The 17,568-nt window shown below is 57.8% G+C and overlaps 1 protein-coding gene across 9 annotated transcripts; it reads right to left on the reverse strand.

Annotated features, from left to right (window-relative positions):
• Positions 1 to 18: 18 nt before the first annotated feature.
• Positions 19 to 17,383, reverse strand: SIRT2 (sirtuin 2). 9 transcript variants are annotated; one of them, XM_053211105.1, is made up of 18 exons: positions 17,243 to 17,273; positions 16,296 to 16,359; positions 13,671 to 13,722; positions 13,308 to 13,356; positions 12,962 to 13,075; positions 10,207 to 10,248; positions 9,945 to 10,051; positions 9,787 to 9,843; positions 9,194 to 9,262; positions 4,915 to 5,044; positions 4,339 to 4,413; positions 3,080 to 3,139; positions 2,754 to 2,809; positions 2,500 to 2,576; positions 2,360 to 2,411; positions 1,076 to 1,146; positions 887 to 953; positions 19 to 767 (listed from the first exon to the last, which is right to left on the reverse strand). In XM_053211105.1, exons 1-18 carry the CDS (start codon positions 17,256 to 17,258, stop codon positions 609 to 611), a joined length of 1,317 nt encoding a protein of 438 aa, XP_053067080.1. In that variant the 5' UTR covers positions 17,259 to 17,273; the 3' UTR covers positions 19 to 608. The 9 variants fall into 9 exon arrangements, with proteins under 9 accessions (XP_053067080.1, XP_026900349.2, XP_026900352.2 ...); XM_027044548.2 differs by lacking the exon at positions 16,296 to 16,359 and having other exon boundaries at positions 13,671 to 13,735; positions 17,239 to 17,383; XM_027044551.2 differs by lacking the exon at positions 13,671 to 13,722 and having other exon boundaries at positions 16,313 to 16,359; positions 17,243 to 17,354.
• Positions 17,384 to 17,568: the final 185 nt, after the last annotated feature.

A 17,568-nucleotide genomic window follows, 5' to 3' on the forward strand; every position in this document is an offset into this window, starting at 1 on the left:
ACTGGGAGGCTGGAGAGCTGATCGTTAGTTGTTTCTGTTTTTAATTTGTCTCCAATAAGCAACATTATCTGCCCCTCCCCGCATGGGAAGTGGGTCCCAAGGGAAGGGGACCGGCACCCGCTTCGGGCGTCGGAGGCACAGACCAGGGAGGCCTTCAGGCTCAGCTCCCCCCACTGAGTGGGAGTGATGTTTGAGGGGCCCGCCCAGGGTAGGTTGGACTGGCCCTACTTGGCCACAGGCCCCGAGGAGCAGTGGAGGGCATGGGGAGCCCTGGGAGCCCTGGGGCCCGGGGCGGAATAGTTAGGAGTTTAGAGGCGGCCCTGGCCCGGGGAGCAGTTAGAGATGAGGGGAGGTTGACCCTCGGCCCTGCGGGTGGTTAGAGACCGCGGGCTGTTACAGCCGGGCTGCCCAGGCCTCGGCCCCTGGGAGGTGTTAGAGATCTGCCAGGGTCAGGGGGCTGGGAACCCAGTTTTGAGAGGAAGTGGTTAAGAGACTGGGACGAGGTTCTGAGCTCCCCAGATGAGAGCTGCAAGTTAGAGGGGGCCAGGGCTGGCTGGGGCTCTGCTGTCCCAGATTTGCTGGGCATCCTTCCCCGGGGGACGTGGCTGTCACTGGGGTTTCTCTCCCTCCGAGGTTCTGGCCTCCTCCTTGGCAGGAGGTGGGGACTTCCTGGGCGAAGTTGAAGGGTTGGGGTTAGGGCTCCCCGACCCCGCCTGCTGGGCATCTATGCTGGCATGCTCCTTCCGGACGAGGTCCTCCAGCTCCTCCTGCGGGGGGCAAAGTTCACCGAGGTCAGAGGTCACCGTGCATCCTGGGGTCAGAGAACCTGCGGGGCAGGGGACTAGGGACTGGGCTCAGGGTGGGCCAAGGTGGCCCAACTCCTTACCTTCCATCCAAGGAGGTCAGCAAGGGCCAGGCAGCCCTGGTCACAGTCACCCAGCCAGGCCACGTCCCTGTGGGTGGGACAGTCAGAGCTCCCAGGCTTGTCCCAGGGCCCTGCCCGCTCTTCCCAGTCCGTGTATCTTCACACCCTCCCTCTCACCTTGGCCCTGACCCTCACAGGCCCAGGACTCACCGATAGGCCTTCTTGGAGTCGAAGTCCATGCCTCCTCCCAGGCCCATCATCATCCCCAGGAAAGGGTCAGTCTGTGGGGGCGGGTGGGGAGCTCAGAGCACAGACGCTAGAGCCAGGTGGCCTGGGTTTGTTCCCTGCTCTGTGACTTTGTTCAAGTGACTTGGCCTCTCTGAACCTCAGTTTCCTTATCTGTAGAGTAGGGGCAACTACCAAACCACTCCTAGCCCTGGACCGTCGGCGGGTTAATACTTAGAAAGTACTTAGGGGGCGTCTGGCTGGCTCAGTCGGTAGAGCACGCAACTGTCTTTTATTTTTTTATTTTTTGATGTTTATTTATTTTTGAAGGAGAGATAGAGCACAAGCAGGGGAGCGGCAGGGAGAGAGGGAGACACAGAATCTGAAACAGGCTCCAGGCTCTGAGCCGGCTCTGAGCCAGGCTCTGTCAGCATAGAGCGGACGTGGGGCTCAAACCCAGGAACCGTGAGATCATGACCTGAGCTGAAGTCGGACGCTTAACCGACTGAGGCACCCAGGCACCCCTAGAGCACACAACTCTTAATCTCAGGGTCATGAGTTCAAGCCCCATGTTGGGTGTGGAGCCGGCTTAAGATAAAAATTTTAAAAAAATTTTGTTTTTACATTTACTTTTGAGAGACAGAGAAAGACAGAGTGTGAGTAGGGGAGGGGCAGAGAGAGGGAGACACAGAATCCGAAGCAGACTCCAGGCTCCGAGCTGTCAGCACAGAGCCCGACTCAGGGCTCGAACTCACAAACCATGAGATCATGGACCTGAGCCGAAGTCAGACGCATAACCGACTGGGCCACCCAGGCGCCCGAAGATAAAATTTTTAAAGATAAAAATAAATACAAAAAGGAAAGTGCTTAGGACAGCATCTGGCACATGGAATGTTTGGCCTGTTGGAGGAAGCAGCCCTCCCCAGGGATGAGGGAGGGAGGCCACCTCAGGAAAAGAGCCAAAAGAGGGAGGGGGCGCCTCCCGACCAACTCGCCCTGACTCTTCACTTGCAGGAGGCACAGAGCTCCTGTTCTGGCTCGGGTTGCTCTGAGTTGGGGTCTGTCACTTGGTTCAGAAGAGTCCTGAGCGACCCAGGGGCCTGTAGAATCTCTGAGTTGAGGTGGCCTGACCTCTGACCCTCCGGGTTCTGGAATCCCTGGCCTGAGCTGAGGGGTCCCAGGTCTCCAGGAAGGCAGCGAAAGGGAAAGTGGGACCCGGGTGGGGAGGGGGAGGGGAGAGAGGGGGGGCTCCAATAAGAGCCAACTCACCTGCCCGGTCTTCTCCTTGTTGATGAGCAGGCGCGGGGTAGACAGGGGTGCCCTGGGGGGTGGCGAGCCGAGTGGTAAGGACCTGTCCCGGCTCCTCCCCGTCCCCAGAGGCCCCCCCACGGTCCCCACTCCCAACCTACTTGCCGATGAGGGATGCAAAGGGCTGCACCTGCAGCGAGGTGCCCATGATGAGGAGAAGGTCCACCTTCAGGAAGTCCTACGAAGGGGGGGGCCGGTGAGGGTTCCCGAGGCTCAACCGACTGAGACTGCGCCACCTCCCCCTGCTTGCCCACCCGCAGCTAGTTGGGGAAGCCACCTGCCCCCGGGCACTGACCGGCTGCCCCTGCTTCGGGGGAGCGGGGAGCGTGGGGCGGGCCGGGGGTGGGGCACTTACTGACTGCATGCAGGAGAAGAACCTCGCCGGGAGGTTCTCACCGAAGAACACGATGTCTGAGGCAGAATTGGATGGACACACGGACACAGACACAGAAAGAGAAGGTGAAACGGGAGGCAGAGACAGGCATATCGAGAGAGAGAGACAGAGAGAGAGAGAAAACAGGCAGGAGCAGGAGGCAGACCTGAGGGCAGCGGGGGCAGGGGCTATGGAACCCCTTCTCCGTGGGGGCAGATTCAGGGCACTGGTCAGGGACAGAGGGTGGCCAGGGGTGGGGTGGACGGGGCTCGTGGCGGGGGCGGGGGCGGGGGGGGGGCCGGTCTCACCAGGCTTCACCACGCTGTGACATTTCTCACACTTGGGAGTCACCTCGGAGAAGATCTTCTCTGGGCGTGGGGGAGGGGAAGGGAGAGGACGACGTGAGCCACTCCGGGCCCCGGGGTGTGGGGCTGCAGCCTGCCTGCCTCCTTCATGGTCAGCAAACACGCCCCAGGCCCTGGGGGGCCTCCGGGGTGTCTGCCCTGCTCCCCTCTTAGACAGCCACCCCCACCTCCCCCAACCCCAGGATTCCTGGGGTGTCTCCGGGCACCAGGCTACAGCTATTGAATTAAGAATAAACACAAGAACAGATGAACGAGCAGAAACTTGTCCTCAGAAGGGGCAAAGGAGCCCCCCCACCCCCACCTGGGCGAAAAAGCTCTCCGGGTGGGTCTGGGAGGGGAGCCCTATTTTCTCCTGGGTGAGAGGCCTAGTGCGTCCCAGGCCTGGTGCCAGAGAGGCAGGAATATGCAGATGACCCTGGGGTGGGGACACTTCCTTAGGCCCAGCTGCTTCCGGTCCCCTGGCTCTGTGACAGACACCTCCACACACACACACACACACACACACACACACACACACCCACCAGCCTTATGACAACCACGCTCCTTACTGCTTATTGATTAAGGACGCTGGGACGCGCTGGGACACGCTGTCACAGGCAATCCACAGAGCCCTAGCTGATTCGTCCCACTATTGGTTCCTTCCTTCGACATGTATTGACAGAGCACTGTTTTACTGCCTGTCATTTTCTGAGGGATGTCGGCACTGACAGCAGGAGATTGTGCGGTGGCGCGTGGGCCACTGCCGCCAGCGACACGGGACAGGGTCGCGTGCGTCGCCCCCCGCCCGCCGGAGCTATTCAAGAATCCTCGCCCCAGGGGCGGTCAGCTGGCATTTTAGCAGAAAGGCCACACTCCGGAGGCCCTGCTACAAATGCTGCAGCTGTCCCGTCTCACACGGACACCAGGGGCTTTGTGAAACCAGCATAAAGAGTGTCACAAATGGCTTTCCCTGGGTGAAATGCGTGACTTCTCAGCCGCACAATGGATGTCAGGCAAAGGCTCTCACTGGCATTTGAGAAATGTGGACTGGCCGAATTTTTTGCCACCCCCCCCCCTTTTTTTTTTTGACACGCTGCCCTTCCCCGAACAGGGACTCAGACTTTAGCAAGCCCCGTAGCCTGCGCCTCTAGGGCCAGCCCTCCGCCTTCATCCCTGACCGAGCCTCACACTCCATGGAATCTGCTTGCCCGAATCCGACTCACGGGCTATCGGGTCCTGTGCCTCTAGCACAGGGCTGTTGAACGTGGTGGTCGCGGCCCTGGCTTTTAACGTCTCAACTCATAAAAACGACAAGAAAGATGAAAAATTCAGTTCCGCGGTCACCTTGGCTGCCATACTGGAGAGCGCAGATCGGGAATATTTCCCTCCTCTCACTCTCAGAAAGTTCTATCAGACGGTTCTGCTCTTTGCAGAATGTAGCTGCGTTTGCCTCCAGGAGCCCCTCGTGTACGGTCAGATCAGAGCCCCTCAAAGGGCAAAGAGCGAGGGTGTCATGACCGCAGAGAACAGACCAACGGGGGGCCTCTGTGCCAACGCGCATCTGGGCGGGTGGCTGAATTCGGTCCGGAGCTCGCTTCCGTTATAGCCTGGTTGTGAGCTGGCGCTGGGAGCGATGAAACCCCGCTGTCCCCTCCCATCTTGGGGGGCGGCCACTGTCTGCTAAGAAGAGCCACGGAGCAGGACAGAACGGGTGCCCGGGGGTGGGGGGGGGCATGGAGGCCCCGGCGGTGGCTGCTCGGCAGGGGGCCTGCCCTCGAGGAGAGCCCGGGGCGCCTCACCTTTCATCCAGCTTAGCGTGTACTCCCGTCGGCAGAGGGCGCTGGTGCAGTGTGACGTGTAGAAGGTGCCGTGGGCCTCCACCAGGTCCTCGGGCTCCAGCCCCGCCACCCGCTCCAGGGTGTCTATGTTCTGCAGGGAGAGGAGGCAGCGGGAAGAGGCTCAGCAAGGAGACACATCCCTCCGGGGCAGCAGGCGGAGCGGGGCGTTGCCAGAAGCCCGCAAGGCGCGGGGTGTGCCCGTAAACTCCTCCGGCCGCCCCGGTAGTGCCACTGAAAGTGTCGAAGTCGCAGATGACTCAAGGTGGGGCCCAAACTCCTCTGTCTGTGAGCCCAGGCCCACGGCCACCGTCAGCCCGCATGGGGTTCTTCTGCACACTCAGACACCTCTCCTAACGTCTTTCCGGAAATTTGTTTTGTCAGGGCCGCACAGCGTTAGTGCCACCTGCCAGAAATTTGTCGAAACCAACATACAAACCTACAATGCCTCCGTTGTAAATAGAACCCTTCACATGTGGCATCCTTGTGCAGTGCGCAACCTGCACAGCTGTATGTGGCAGGCCTGGTCAAGCAGCAACATAAAGGAATCAGGAGGGTTTATTTGGTTCTTTGCCATCACCGTCTTCCTACTTAGCAGTCGGCTTTCTCGCCGGGGGCTGTTTCGGAGATGTCATATTAACTTGCGTTCTTTTAAGATGCAGGTATTCTCCGTGTCAGATCAAGCAAGGCTATTCTTCTCTTCCACAGAGACATATGTGCTCTCATTTTGCCTCGAGCACGCAGCCCCTTGGGAGCAGCTTTTGTTTGCCCGCAAGGAATGCTGTAGAGGCAGGTGGTGACACAGCACACCCGCAGACGCCACACAGAGACGGCCGGTCACGTGCGGCCCGCAGCTGAGACTCCGCGAGCAGCCAAAAGGATTCTCTTTCAAGGGCAGACGGCCCCAGCCACTCTCTCTGCTCCCTGCCAGCGATCAGCCTGTTCCCCAAATGCACAGACAAGAGCCACTGTTCCCAGACTCTCTGCAGCCTGTCCCCTCCCCCTGCTAATAGTTTTCCCTTTGTTACTTGACTCAGTCTACTGCCTCGCTCGCTCGTGAGCCAGCAGTGTGCGTGCAAATAAAGGGCCTGTAAAAGAACTACTTAAATGCCTCTGTTATTCTCTCAGGCCACTTTTGATAGAGAAACCACAAACAAGAAAACAACGAGGCTGACCTGTATGTTCCGATATTCAAATGATCTCTCCAAGATGTTAAAAGGCACAGAAGAACAAAGGCTATGGGAAAACTATATATGAATGTGTCTATTTGTTTGCCTACGTATGGAATTTTTTTTTTTGAGAGAGAGAGAGGGAGCAGAGGAGGGGCAGAGAGAGGGAGAGAGAGAATCCCAAGCAGGCTCCACACTGCCAGCGTAGAGCCCGACACGGGGCTCGAGCCCACGAACCGTGAGATCGTGACCCGAGCCGAAGTCGGACGCTTAACCGACTGAGCCACGCAGGCGCCTCTGAAGTCTGGATTTTCATCTGGAATCTCTTGCTTTTTAAACTTTGGCTCACTTTTTGTTTCAAAACACCGTGTCCCCCCTGATGGACACGAAGGCAATGGCAGCTTTGAAAAAGCTGGGGCGCCTGGCTGGTTCAGCTGGTGGAGCGTGCAAATCTTGATCTCGGGGTTGTGAGTTCGAGTTCTCACGCTGGGTGTAGAGATTACTTGAAAATAAAATAGAAAGAAAGAAACAAACAAACAAACAGAGAAAAAGAAAGGAAGAAGAAAAAGAAAGGAAGAAAGAGAAAGAAAGAAAGAAAGAAAGAAAGAAAGAAAGAAAGAAAGAAAGAAAGAGAAAGAGAGAAAAGAAAGAAGTGGCTATGGAAGGGTCTTCCACACAAGAAGCTAAAGAAAGCCAAGTACAAGCCCTGTGTGGAGTGTAGGTGCCACGTATATATTTAAAGGACCAGAAGCTGCCTTGCTGTGGCGCTCACAGTGGCTTGAGCCAACAGGGCGAGCGTTGTCATGTTTGAACGGATACTTGTATCTTGAGATAAAAATAGCGTCGTGCGGAGCTCCAAAAGCGCTGTGTCATCGCAATTCAGAAAGAAGTGAAGACAATGCGTTCCAGAAAACTGGGTCAGTGACTCAAAAAGCAGCCGAGGTTGACGGAGAGGGTGACAAGTGTGAAAGGCAAAGAACGGTTTCGTGACACATGAGGGGGGAACATGGTTCTCCACGTTTATCTGTTTTCTGTAATAGGCCCTTCTGGAGCGGCAGGTGCAGTTAAATCCGTGCACGAAATACCGCGAGCAGGGGACAACCGCCCGCGCCTTCCCCGGACCCTGGCACGGATTTATGCCGGTTTCCACGCACACACAGCCTGCAGTCCGCTTGCTTCCCAGGGAGGGCTCACGGGGTTCTGCCTCAGGCACAGCCGGGCAGTGAGCGCTCAGGGCGGCCTGCCGGCTCCACCTTCAAAACAGATTGGTAACCCGCACACTTCTCCCCTCCTTGGCCCCCACCCTGGGCCAGCCTCCATATTCTCCTGCTTGGACCGTCGCAGCAGCCTCCTCCCTGGTCTGTCCCCTATATGCAGCCGGAGGGACACCTGGCTCAGGTCGCGTCCCCTGTCCTGCGGCACCGTCCTACTCAGCGGCGTAAAGGGCAAAGCCCTTCCTGCGGCCCCCAGATACCCCGCGGTCTGTCCCTGTTGCCTCACTGAGCTCGCCTCCTCCATTCTCTACTGCCGTCCTCTCTGCTCATTCAGATCCAGCGTCTCGAACACGCCGAATACGGTCTCACCTCAGGACCTTTGCCCTGGCTGTTCCCTTCGGCTGGAACACACTCTCCCCTCCAGGTCTTTGCCCCTTCTCAGTGAGGCCTTCCCTGACACCTTGTTGACAAGATGTCCTCCTTATCCATCTTGCCCAGTGTCTCTCTCCCCACATGAGATGAGCAGCTCTGGGGGGGCGGGGATGTCGCTGCCAGCAGGGCCTGGCACGGGGCCTGTGCTCTGTAAACACTCGGGGCGGAAGAGGACCGCGAGGGCCGTGCTGCAGATTTCAGGCAATCGTGCCCGGAAGGCACTGGGCTTCGAGTGAGCATTTTGTATCATGTCTGAGCCACGTCCCGTGGATAAAACTGACTCTGGGAAGAGAGGTCGGGTTTTTGCTGAGCCGGGGGGGGGGGGGGGGTGTCCTCCTGGAAGGAGGCGGCTGTCCCTTCCCCGGCTGCCACCACCAGCCCTGGGCAGCTAGGCAGGAGCGCCTGACCCCATCTGAGAAATCTGGACTTAAAAATTCATCCTCCCCCTGGTGGCAGCCTCGCGGGCTGCAGGCTCCACGCAGCCAGGTGCGGGGAGAAGTATTAGGACTCCCGTTCACACTCAGGTATTCTCTCTCTCTTTTATGATTTTGGGTTCTGAGGTCTCACGTAGAGCGTGATATCACTGCTACATTACGTAATGGATTAAAAATAATTGTCTTAATGTCTTTATTTTTGAAAGAGAGAGACGGAGGGAAAGCAGACCGGGGAGGGACAGAGAGAGAGGGAGACACAGAATCTAAAGCAGGCCTCAGCACCGAGCCCGACGCAGGGCTGGACGCAGGGCTCAACCCCACGAGCTGGGAGATCATGACCTAAGCCAAAGTCGGATGCTTACCCGCCTGAGCCACCCAGGAGCCCCACATCGAGTCACTTCAATGCGTGTTCACAGGCACTCGTAAAACACGTATTCATAAAACGAAGGTAGAGGCGCAGTTTTTACCGTTAGGGGCGCGAGACCCCCAAAACGTCTTGCTGACTAGTCCAGAAGCCAACAAGGTGAGCCGTCCTTGCCAGAGAACCACAGGGCGAGGCCTCGGCTAAGCACCTGACACGCGTGAGCCATGGCCCGTGGCACGTACAACGCCTTAGGGCACATTATTCAAAGGTGCCCCTTCCTAACGGCTCCGTGTCCAGCAGTTGGAAAACGGTCATAATGCACAGATCCGGTTAGACCGAGTCACTCCGCGGCCGGGTGCGGAAACCCCTAACCAAACACGAGGTCTACAGTGCCCGTGGCAGCCCCCAGACGTGAGGTCCTGTCTCACTGCGCACGGGATGGCTCGCAGAGGAGCTCGCTGTCGCGCCACCACGGACCCGAAGGGTGAAGCCGCCCTGGCCTCTGCTTCGCAGAAGGGGAAACCGAGGCTGAGAGGGGGTAAGGGACGCACTGCGGGCCAGGGGGCGGGGCACTGAGGCTCCAGGACCACCCGGCCAGCCCTCCTCCCAGGGACGCCCACGGCCGCCTACCTGCGTGTAGCAGCGCAGAAGCAGCCCTTTCTCCTTCAGCAGGCGGATGAAGTAGTGACAGACGGTCGGCTGCGGGGGAGCAATGGGAACATCGTGATAATGACACAGCACGTTCGGCATGAGCCAGGAACTGTTCTAGGCGCTCTGGCTGTTTCGCCTCATGGAACCATCACACGTCGGTCTGGGCGGGGGGGGGGGGGGGGGGGGGGGTGGGGGGGGGTGGGGGGGGCGGGGGGGGGCACGGACTGCCACCAGCCCCATTTCACAGACGAGGAAACGGAGGCACAGCTTGCCAGATCGCACAGGTGCAGAGTTGGGATCCGTACACAATCGGCCTGGCTCCCGTCTGGGGTCTTACGTGTACTGTTAATTCAGGTAAGCCTTCCAAGAGGTTTCATAGGCTATCATCAGCTTCATTTTACAGATGAGAAAACTGAGGCTCAAGGTCACAAGGGCAGGAAGTGAGCGACCAGGAGTTGGACCCAGGCAGCCTAGAGCCCATGCGACATTTGTCTGAGAGGCCCCAGGGGAAGCCTTCCCATGCCTTGCTGTTCCCCCAAGCTTTCCTGTCCACCAGGGAAAAGAGAGCTCACCTTGAACTGTCCAGGGTAGAGTTCCTTGGCAAGAGCAAAGAAGGGCTCTGGATGTTTCTGTGGGAGAGAGAACCGGAATCCTGATGGTGCGCTGAGCCCTGCGGTCAGGGGATCCCTTCCCCCCACCATTACAGACGTTCCTCCCCGGCAACACACACCTTGAAGTAGCCAATCTCAAAGATGGCCTCTGGGTAGGGAAGACGGTATTTCTCCAGGTTGGCGTAGAGGCCCGTGGATGGGGAGCGGAAGTCAGGGATGCCTGCGGCTGGGGGAGGAGGGGCAGGGAGCGATGGGTCAGGGACCTCGGCCCCATCTATACCACATCCTCCTCTGTCAAGGGCCCAGACGTGGCTCCCCCAGCCTCTGAAAGGGGGGCCCCCCCAACGTGGGAATGGCTACTGGGGGAAGGGAGGCACTTACACGTGGAGATCCCAGCTCCCACCAAACAGATGACCCTGCGACCTGGAGGAAAGGAGTTTATGCATCATGTGAGTGTGCTCAGCCCCCCAATGACAACGTCCTAGCCCCCAAGACTGTTTACTCAGTGTCAGGCCCTGGGGCCAACATTTCAGATGCATGGATGGCCTTCCCAATCACCTCGAGGCAGGGGGAGTTAACGCGCCCATTATACAGATGAGGAAACCAGGGCTCAGGGAGAGCAAGGGTCACACAGTCAACTGAAGAAAGAGCCAGCATGGGGACAAGGAATCTACGGGTTGAAATGATGCCAACTTAGATTCGAGAAAAGGCCACTCGGAGGGAAGTTTCTCCTTCTGACTAGTTCTAGAGAAAGTGCACGAGATCTTAGTGAGAAGGCTGGGGGGCACAGGTGTCCTGGCGAAGAGCTACGGCTTATTGTAAAAAAACCTCTGGCCACACCTCACCTTTTTTTCCCCCTTAACTGTTTGTTTGTTTTTGAGAAAGAGAAAACACAAGCGGGGGAGGGGCAGAGAGCAGGGGAGACACAGAATCCGAAGCAGGCTCCAGGCTCTGAGCTGTCTGCACAGAGCCCGATGGGGGGCTCCAACCCGCGAACCGTGAGATCATGACCTGAGCCGAAGTTGGACACTTAACCAACTGAGCCACCCCGGCGCCCCCACGCCTCACCGTTTGGACACAGTCTTGGATGACCATCTATTTCTAGCATATCATACACATTCTTTCCGGCTCACCGGCGAGGAGGGAGGTGTCTTAGTTCAGATCTCCCCTCTGGGCTTCAGCTTCCTGCTCTGTAAAATGGGCATCCTTACAGTACTGACTTCACGGGGCCGTCGAGAGAATGAATTCATTCGTGTAAAGCTTAGAGCAGTGCCCGGCACTGAGCAAACACTATATACGTGTTTCTGTTATTCTTTTGAGTCAATTGTACTTCGTGAGACCCAGGATTTGTACACATGTAGGCACTTTGTTCCGCCATTTCCCCCAGCTTTCAGAAAAGTAGATAGGAAGGGGGGCCTAGGCGGCTCAGTCAGATGAGCGCCCGACTCTTGATTGCCTGACTCTTGATCTCGGTTCAGGTCATGATCTCCAGTGTTCGTGAGATCAAGCCCTGCATTGGGCTCTGTGCTGACATCATGGAGCCTGCTTGGGATTCTCTCTCTCTCTCTCTCTCTCTGCTCCTCCCCCTCTCAAGATAAATAAACTAAAAAAAAATTATAAAAAGAAAAGAAAATGGGAAGACACGGTAGGAGTTAAATCATTTCAAAAATACTCGGGGCTGTGCAGAAATAGTCCTATCGCCTCGTCAGCTGCTGGCCGGCGGACAGCCCTGCCACGCGGTACCCGGCACCTGCCCATCGCTGATGGACAGACACAAGTGTGAGGCCCCTGAACCGGCTACCTCCGGTGTGTCCTGTGCAAAAGAGGACGGCAAGGGTGATGAGGCCCTCCGCTCCGGGATGCTCTCGGGCCAGGCACAGCTGGGGCCAGCTGGAGCCACACGGGAGGGAGCACGTGGTCTGGATTCAGGGGGCCTGGGGTCGAGTCCTGACTGCCTCTTGCCAGCTGTGTGACCCTGCAGCCAGTCACGGCCTCTCTGGGCCTCTGCTTCCTGCTCTGTCCAGATCACCCTTGTGATGACCTCACAGGTACAATGTGAAGATCAAATGACAGGGCGCCTATCAAGTGCTTAGCTCGGTTGCTGGCGTATGGTGAGGGCTCGGTTAACTGCTGTCCTTTACTGTTGCCCCTCATAGGCGGCCTTATAGACAACTGTCCTAAAACCCAGGTGCAGGAGGACGGAAGGAACAAAAGCTTTGTGGCCATTGCCTGTGTTCTCCATGGGGCGCACCCTGGCCAGGAGGAGCCCTGCAGACGGCTGGCCGGCCTGCCCCGGGAGAGGGAGGCTCAGGGCACGAAGCCTGGACACCCGAGCAGGGAGCAGGCAGCAGCCCGAGGACAGGGAAACGGGAGAAGACGTCCTCAACAAAAGGCTGTTCAGGACCCTCAAAGGGTCGATTGTTCTAGTTGAGGACTGCCGAGGGCCCGGTTTCCCAGACTCTGGTGACCTCAACTTGCGAGAAATATACATGACACTGACACGGTGACCTAGTAGAGAGGCACCCACGTACCAGCCCTGAAACACGCTTCCTGTAATACTTGTCATAGGGTCCGCGGATCTTGCTCTGTTCCGGGCCCTCTTCCAGACATTTCCATCTCTGTGAATTTATGGCACCCTAAGGACCCTACGAGGTATTCCTATTGGCATCACCTTCATTCTATCAAACAGGCCCGGCCGATCAGCAATGGATGGGTGACCCGGGTCTGGCCAATCAGAGACACGGAGATGGGTTTCGGGATAGGAGTCTGACCCAACGTGGCCCCAACTGGAGCCACTCTCTGCTCTTTGGCCTGGACCATTTTGCTCGAACCACTGGAAGAAAGATGCCCTCTTCGGTGGGAGGGGCTAGTCCTGGCCTTCGGGACTGCCAGGTGCCACCTCTACCTCAACATGAACCCCGGACGGGGTTATTAAGGTTTCTGACATCATGGAAGCCTCTGAATCCAGCAGTGCTCAGTGCTAGGTTTTAGTTAGAGGGGCGGCACCCTCTTTCCGGTGTAATAAGCCGTGTGCGTTGGGCTCCTCGTGTTACTTGCCAACAAAAGGTGTGACTGGCGAATGGCTCAAGTGGCCGGGGCAAAAGTAAGTCAGGGGCAACGCAGGCCCGGGTCTTACAGCGCTCGCTCTGCATGTAGCGGGTCACCCCTTCCAGGGTCAGCTCGTCCAGCAGCCGCTCCTTCTGGGTGCCCAGGCCCAGCGTCTGGGAGAAGAAATGCCTCAGGAAGTCCACTGGCCAAAAAGCAGAGAGAGAACAGCAGGGTGGGCGTTCGGTCGGGGTGCTCAGGGGCCCCGTCCCGGGATCCCCCCCCCCCCCCCCCCCCGCAACCAGGGACCTCGGGCGCTGGCTCCGCACCCATTATGACATACTTTGAACGTCACCTTCGGTGGCGGCGAGGGGCAGAAATGGGATCCCTGCCCGAGCCGGCTCCCCCGGGACCCCGTTCCCGGGGAAGATACTCACTTTCGGCCTCTCCGCCAGCCGCTCCTCCTTCAGTGTCTGAATCTGAGTCCTGGAAGGGGTGGGGGTGGGGTGAGCAAGCCCCAGAAGTGGGGTGAGGGAGGGAGGAGAGGGGAGGGTGGCACCCGGGTCTGGGGGAAAAGCCTCCGGCTGGGAGTGGGCCCAAGGAAGTGAGGTGCGGTGGGGGGCCGGCGTGCGGGCTCTGGGGTGGGCTGCCTGGGCTGGAAACCTGGTCCTCCTACTCCCGAGGAGCGCGCAGCGGCCTGTGCGTTCTCGGCTGTTCTGAGCCTGACGCTCTGTATCTCGGGAATGGAGCTCGAAGGGCACTGCCTCGCAGGGCCACCTGAGATGAAGTGGTTAACCTACGAGAGGTGCTCCAAGCAGCAGCCTGCGGGGTTCTGGCACCCCTGCAGCCCTCCTCACTCCAGTCTCTCCTGTGAATGATGCCAGTGGAAGCGCCTTGGTCCTCACCCTGGGGCCCTGGGCTCTCCTGCTCGCAGCCCCGGACACCACCTTTCTGACACATCCATCTCATTGTATACTCCTCCCCTCGATCAGGCCCCCAGATGGCGGGTCTGAGACTCTGTCCTGCGCCTTCCCTACTTCCTCTCTCCACCTTTCCTGGGCTAGCTGCCTCATGGCCTTGGCCCGGGCATTGATGATGCTACCTCTTTGTCCCTGGATGCAGGGTTCCCGCAGCCTCCTGGATGCCTTCCCTGAAGTGAGCCCTGCCCTCTCTTTCCCACTGTGTTCCAAACTGGCCTTAGCATCTCTCCTGAACCTGCTCTTCCTCCTAGGTCCTAGCTCAGTGTGGCTTCTGTCCCCGAGTCTTTGTTTCCTTCTCCTGCCCTCCTGCCATGATGTGTCCCCCTGCCCAGGGCTCCACCTGGGCCCAGCCTGTTCCCCCTCCGGGGTCCCTGTCCTGGCCTCCTCCCTGAGCTCCCAGCCTCAGCCTTCACCTCCGATCTACTCGACGGCCCTCGGGGTGATGGCCTGGCTGTGTCAGGCCACCCCCCCCTCGGCTCCAAGGGCCCCTCTTACTGGCTTCTCCAGTCTAACCGTCCAATCACCCCCGCGTATGGAGTCTGCCATGATGTTAGCTCCAAGATGGCAGGGACTTTTCGTGTTCACCGCCGAATGCCCAGCACCAACCAACAACAGGGTCTGGCCCCTGGCAGTTGCTCCAGAACCATCCACCACTGAACGAACGGATACCTGCTGTGCGCAGGGCTGGGTCCTGCAATGGACCTCGCAAAAACCACAGTTCTGACCAACTCATTCTCCTGCTTAAAACCCCTCCGACCAGCCCCTCCCCCATCATTCTCTGCTCTGGTTCCAAGCCTTGTTGAATAGGAACTGCCCTTCCAGACGTATTTACATTTTTTTTTTTTTATTATTGCTTTCTAAGATTACATAATCTTTGCAAAAACTCTGGCCATTAGACAATGTACGACTTGAGGCGCTTGCCTCGAGTTCCCTCACCCACCCCGGGTCAATATAACCACTATTAACAGCAGAATGGCGATCGCTCTGGATTTTTTTCTCTGCCTATAAAACTCACTATTTTTCCAGAAATGGGTCCTACCATAGTAAGATGCTGCACCTCGCGGTTTCCGCAGAACAATATACTATAGATCCAGCTCCTCCTTTAAAAAAGCTACATAGTGTTGCATTGTAAGGACGCACTATACTTCATTTAACCCGTCTGCTGACAGCCATTTGGGCTGTTTCCAGTTTTGGCCTGTCACAGACAATGCTGCAATTTACATCCTCGGATCTCTCTTTCTGGGACTGAGGATCCCTTTTGAACATTAAACCTTTTGCTGTGACAGTGGTTCAGCCCTAGGAGCCAGGCGAGGGAGAAGCCCTGGCCTGGCAGGAGGCTTTTACCCCCTCAGCGTGGCCCTGCCCCGCATCTGTCAGGGGCTTTAAGCATTCCAGCTTCGGCGCTGCCCTACATCTGAACAGTGATCTCGCGTCTGTGGGTGGTCTGGCATTCTTTCAGCAGCGGACAGTGAGGCTCTGTGGAAGGACTCGAGGGCCCTGCCCCGCGTGTGGGAGCCACTTGGCCTAAGGGGGAGCCAGAGGTGCTGGTGGGGCCTTCAAGCCTCTGTGAGGTGTCGTGTCTACCTCTCCCTGAGGTGTCTGGAAGGCAACGTGCCAGGTGCTGTAGGTTGCAAAGCAGTCCCTGCTCTTCTAGCTGGGGGACAGAGGACAAGTCACTTAACAGCTCTGCCTCGGACTCCTCATCTGTAAAATGGCCACAATAGGCCTTGCTCCCCCCAGGGATTCTGGGAAGACAAAATGAGATGATGTACACAGAGCACTGAGCAGAGTACCTGGCTGGAATAAGGACTCAATAAATGCTAACCTCGAATATAACAAGCTAACCACTCCCAGCCACCTGACTGCTGACCACATTACACCCTTCGTGTCCCCCAGTCTTTGCACAAGCTGTATCCTCTGCGTGGAGTGCCATTTCTCACTCTGCCTAAGAAAATTCTAAGTCACTCTTCGCTCACTGTGATGTGTCTGTATCTCAGTCTGACTCCTAGCCCAGCCTGTGGATTCCTCCTGGGAAGGGACTGGCTGGAATCCCTGTGGCCCCACAAAGTTTACTCTTCCTCGAGCTACTTTCAGAATCACCCTGTAGGGTCATTTTCTAGTCACTTGTCCATGAGATCTGTGAGTTCTGTGATCAAAACTGGATACCTGTCTCTTCCATGCCCAGCATAAATGAAGTTCAGAAAGGACAGGGGTAGGGGGCAAGGAAAGAGAAAAGTTTGGGAGGGCAGGCCTGGAGTTAAGGGGGCACACCCCTCTCTGACAATTCCCAGAATCCACCATTCCCCAGGAGGCTGAACCGGGAGTTGGGGCAAGGGACTGGGGCAGTGAGCTGAGGGCCCTGGGGTAACTGTCTCCCCTCTGCCACCTCCCCCCCCCCCCCAGTGTGGGGTGCGGGAACAAGTGCATCTCTCTCCTTCCCTCCACCCTTCCCCAAATCTCACCTGAGCCTCCTGCACCTTCCCTGCCTGGGTCTCCAGAGGGTCAGAGGCTGGGGGAGGAGGGGGAGCAGACGTGGTTACAGTGCGGGGCACAGTTAAGGGGGAATGAAGGGCTTCAAAGCAGAAGGGCAGGGGGCAAGAAGACCCACCAACCTAATTATACTGGGGTGGGAGGTGGTGGCAAAAATGGAGCAGAGGGAGGGAAGGGATGGAGGGGGAAGCAGATATTACAGTGGACAGTACTGGCAGGAGAGGTGGTTAGTGAGGGACAAAGAGCCTGGGACAGGAAGGTTTAGGAGAGGGAGGAGAAAGTAAGGCATACAGGGCAGGATGAGGACTTAGGAGAAGTGAGGAAGGAAATAGTGAGTGAGTGAGTGAGTGAGTGAGTGAGTGTGTGTGTGTGAGCGCGCGCGAATCTAGGGAGGGTTAGGTTTACAAACAGAGGGAAGTTTGAAAAGAAAGACAAGAGATAAGAAGAGATACTCTGACTAGAGACGAATTTAGAAAGGGAGGTGCAGTGGGGATGGTATGTTTAGGGGGGACGCAGGAACTAGAGGGAAGAGATAGGGAGGGACGCCAGGGGTCCCCTAGCATCCTACAGTTCCCCCTAACAACCAGGTACCCTTAGCAACCGGGTCTGCGGCAATCTAAATCCTTAGCAACGAGGGTCCCCAGCAACCAAGGTGCGAGAAACAGGCGATCGTTAGTAACTTGGGGGACGTGGCAAACGGACCCTCAAAATCTCGCGACCCAGAAACCCAACAATCTAGCAGGATGGATCACTTGGCAACGACCTCCCGTACCCCCAATCCCACTCTCCGTCATGCAGTCCCAACCTCCAGCCCCACCATGCCCATTCTCGGGCCCCGGGGCCTGCAGCCCTCAGCCAGGCCCCGGCGCGGCCCGACCCTCCCACCGGGGCCCCCGACTCACGGTCCGGCTCGGCCATGGGCGCGGGGCGGGGGCCCTCGGTGCTGTCACCGACTGCTCTGTCCCGTGACGGCACCGGAAACAGGAGGGGCAGAGACCAGGCAGAGAACTACAACTCCCGGCAACCATCGCGGATGCATACAGGCTTTCACACAACGTCCGGGGAGCGGCTCTTAGGTTAGAAAGACTTGCGGACAGGAGGACTACGAGTCCCAGAGGGCTCCGCGCCGGCAGCCATGTTGGTAAAGGGCGCCCGGAAAATGTGGGAATGGGTAGAGAGTCGCGGTCCATCTGAATACTCTGATTGGTCATGGTGTGGTAAGGGGGCG

The sequence above is a fragment of the Acinonyx jubatus genome, chromosome E2, assembly GCF_027475565.1.
Source record: "Acinonyx jubatus isolate Ajub_Pintada_27869175 chromosome E2, VMU_Ajub_asm_v1.0, whole genome shotgun sequence".
In the NCBI taxonomy this organism is placed as follows: domain Eukaryota; kingdom Metazoa; phylum Chordata; class Mammalia; order Carnivora; family Felidae; genus Acinonyx; species Acinonyx jubatus.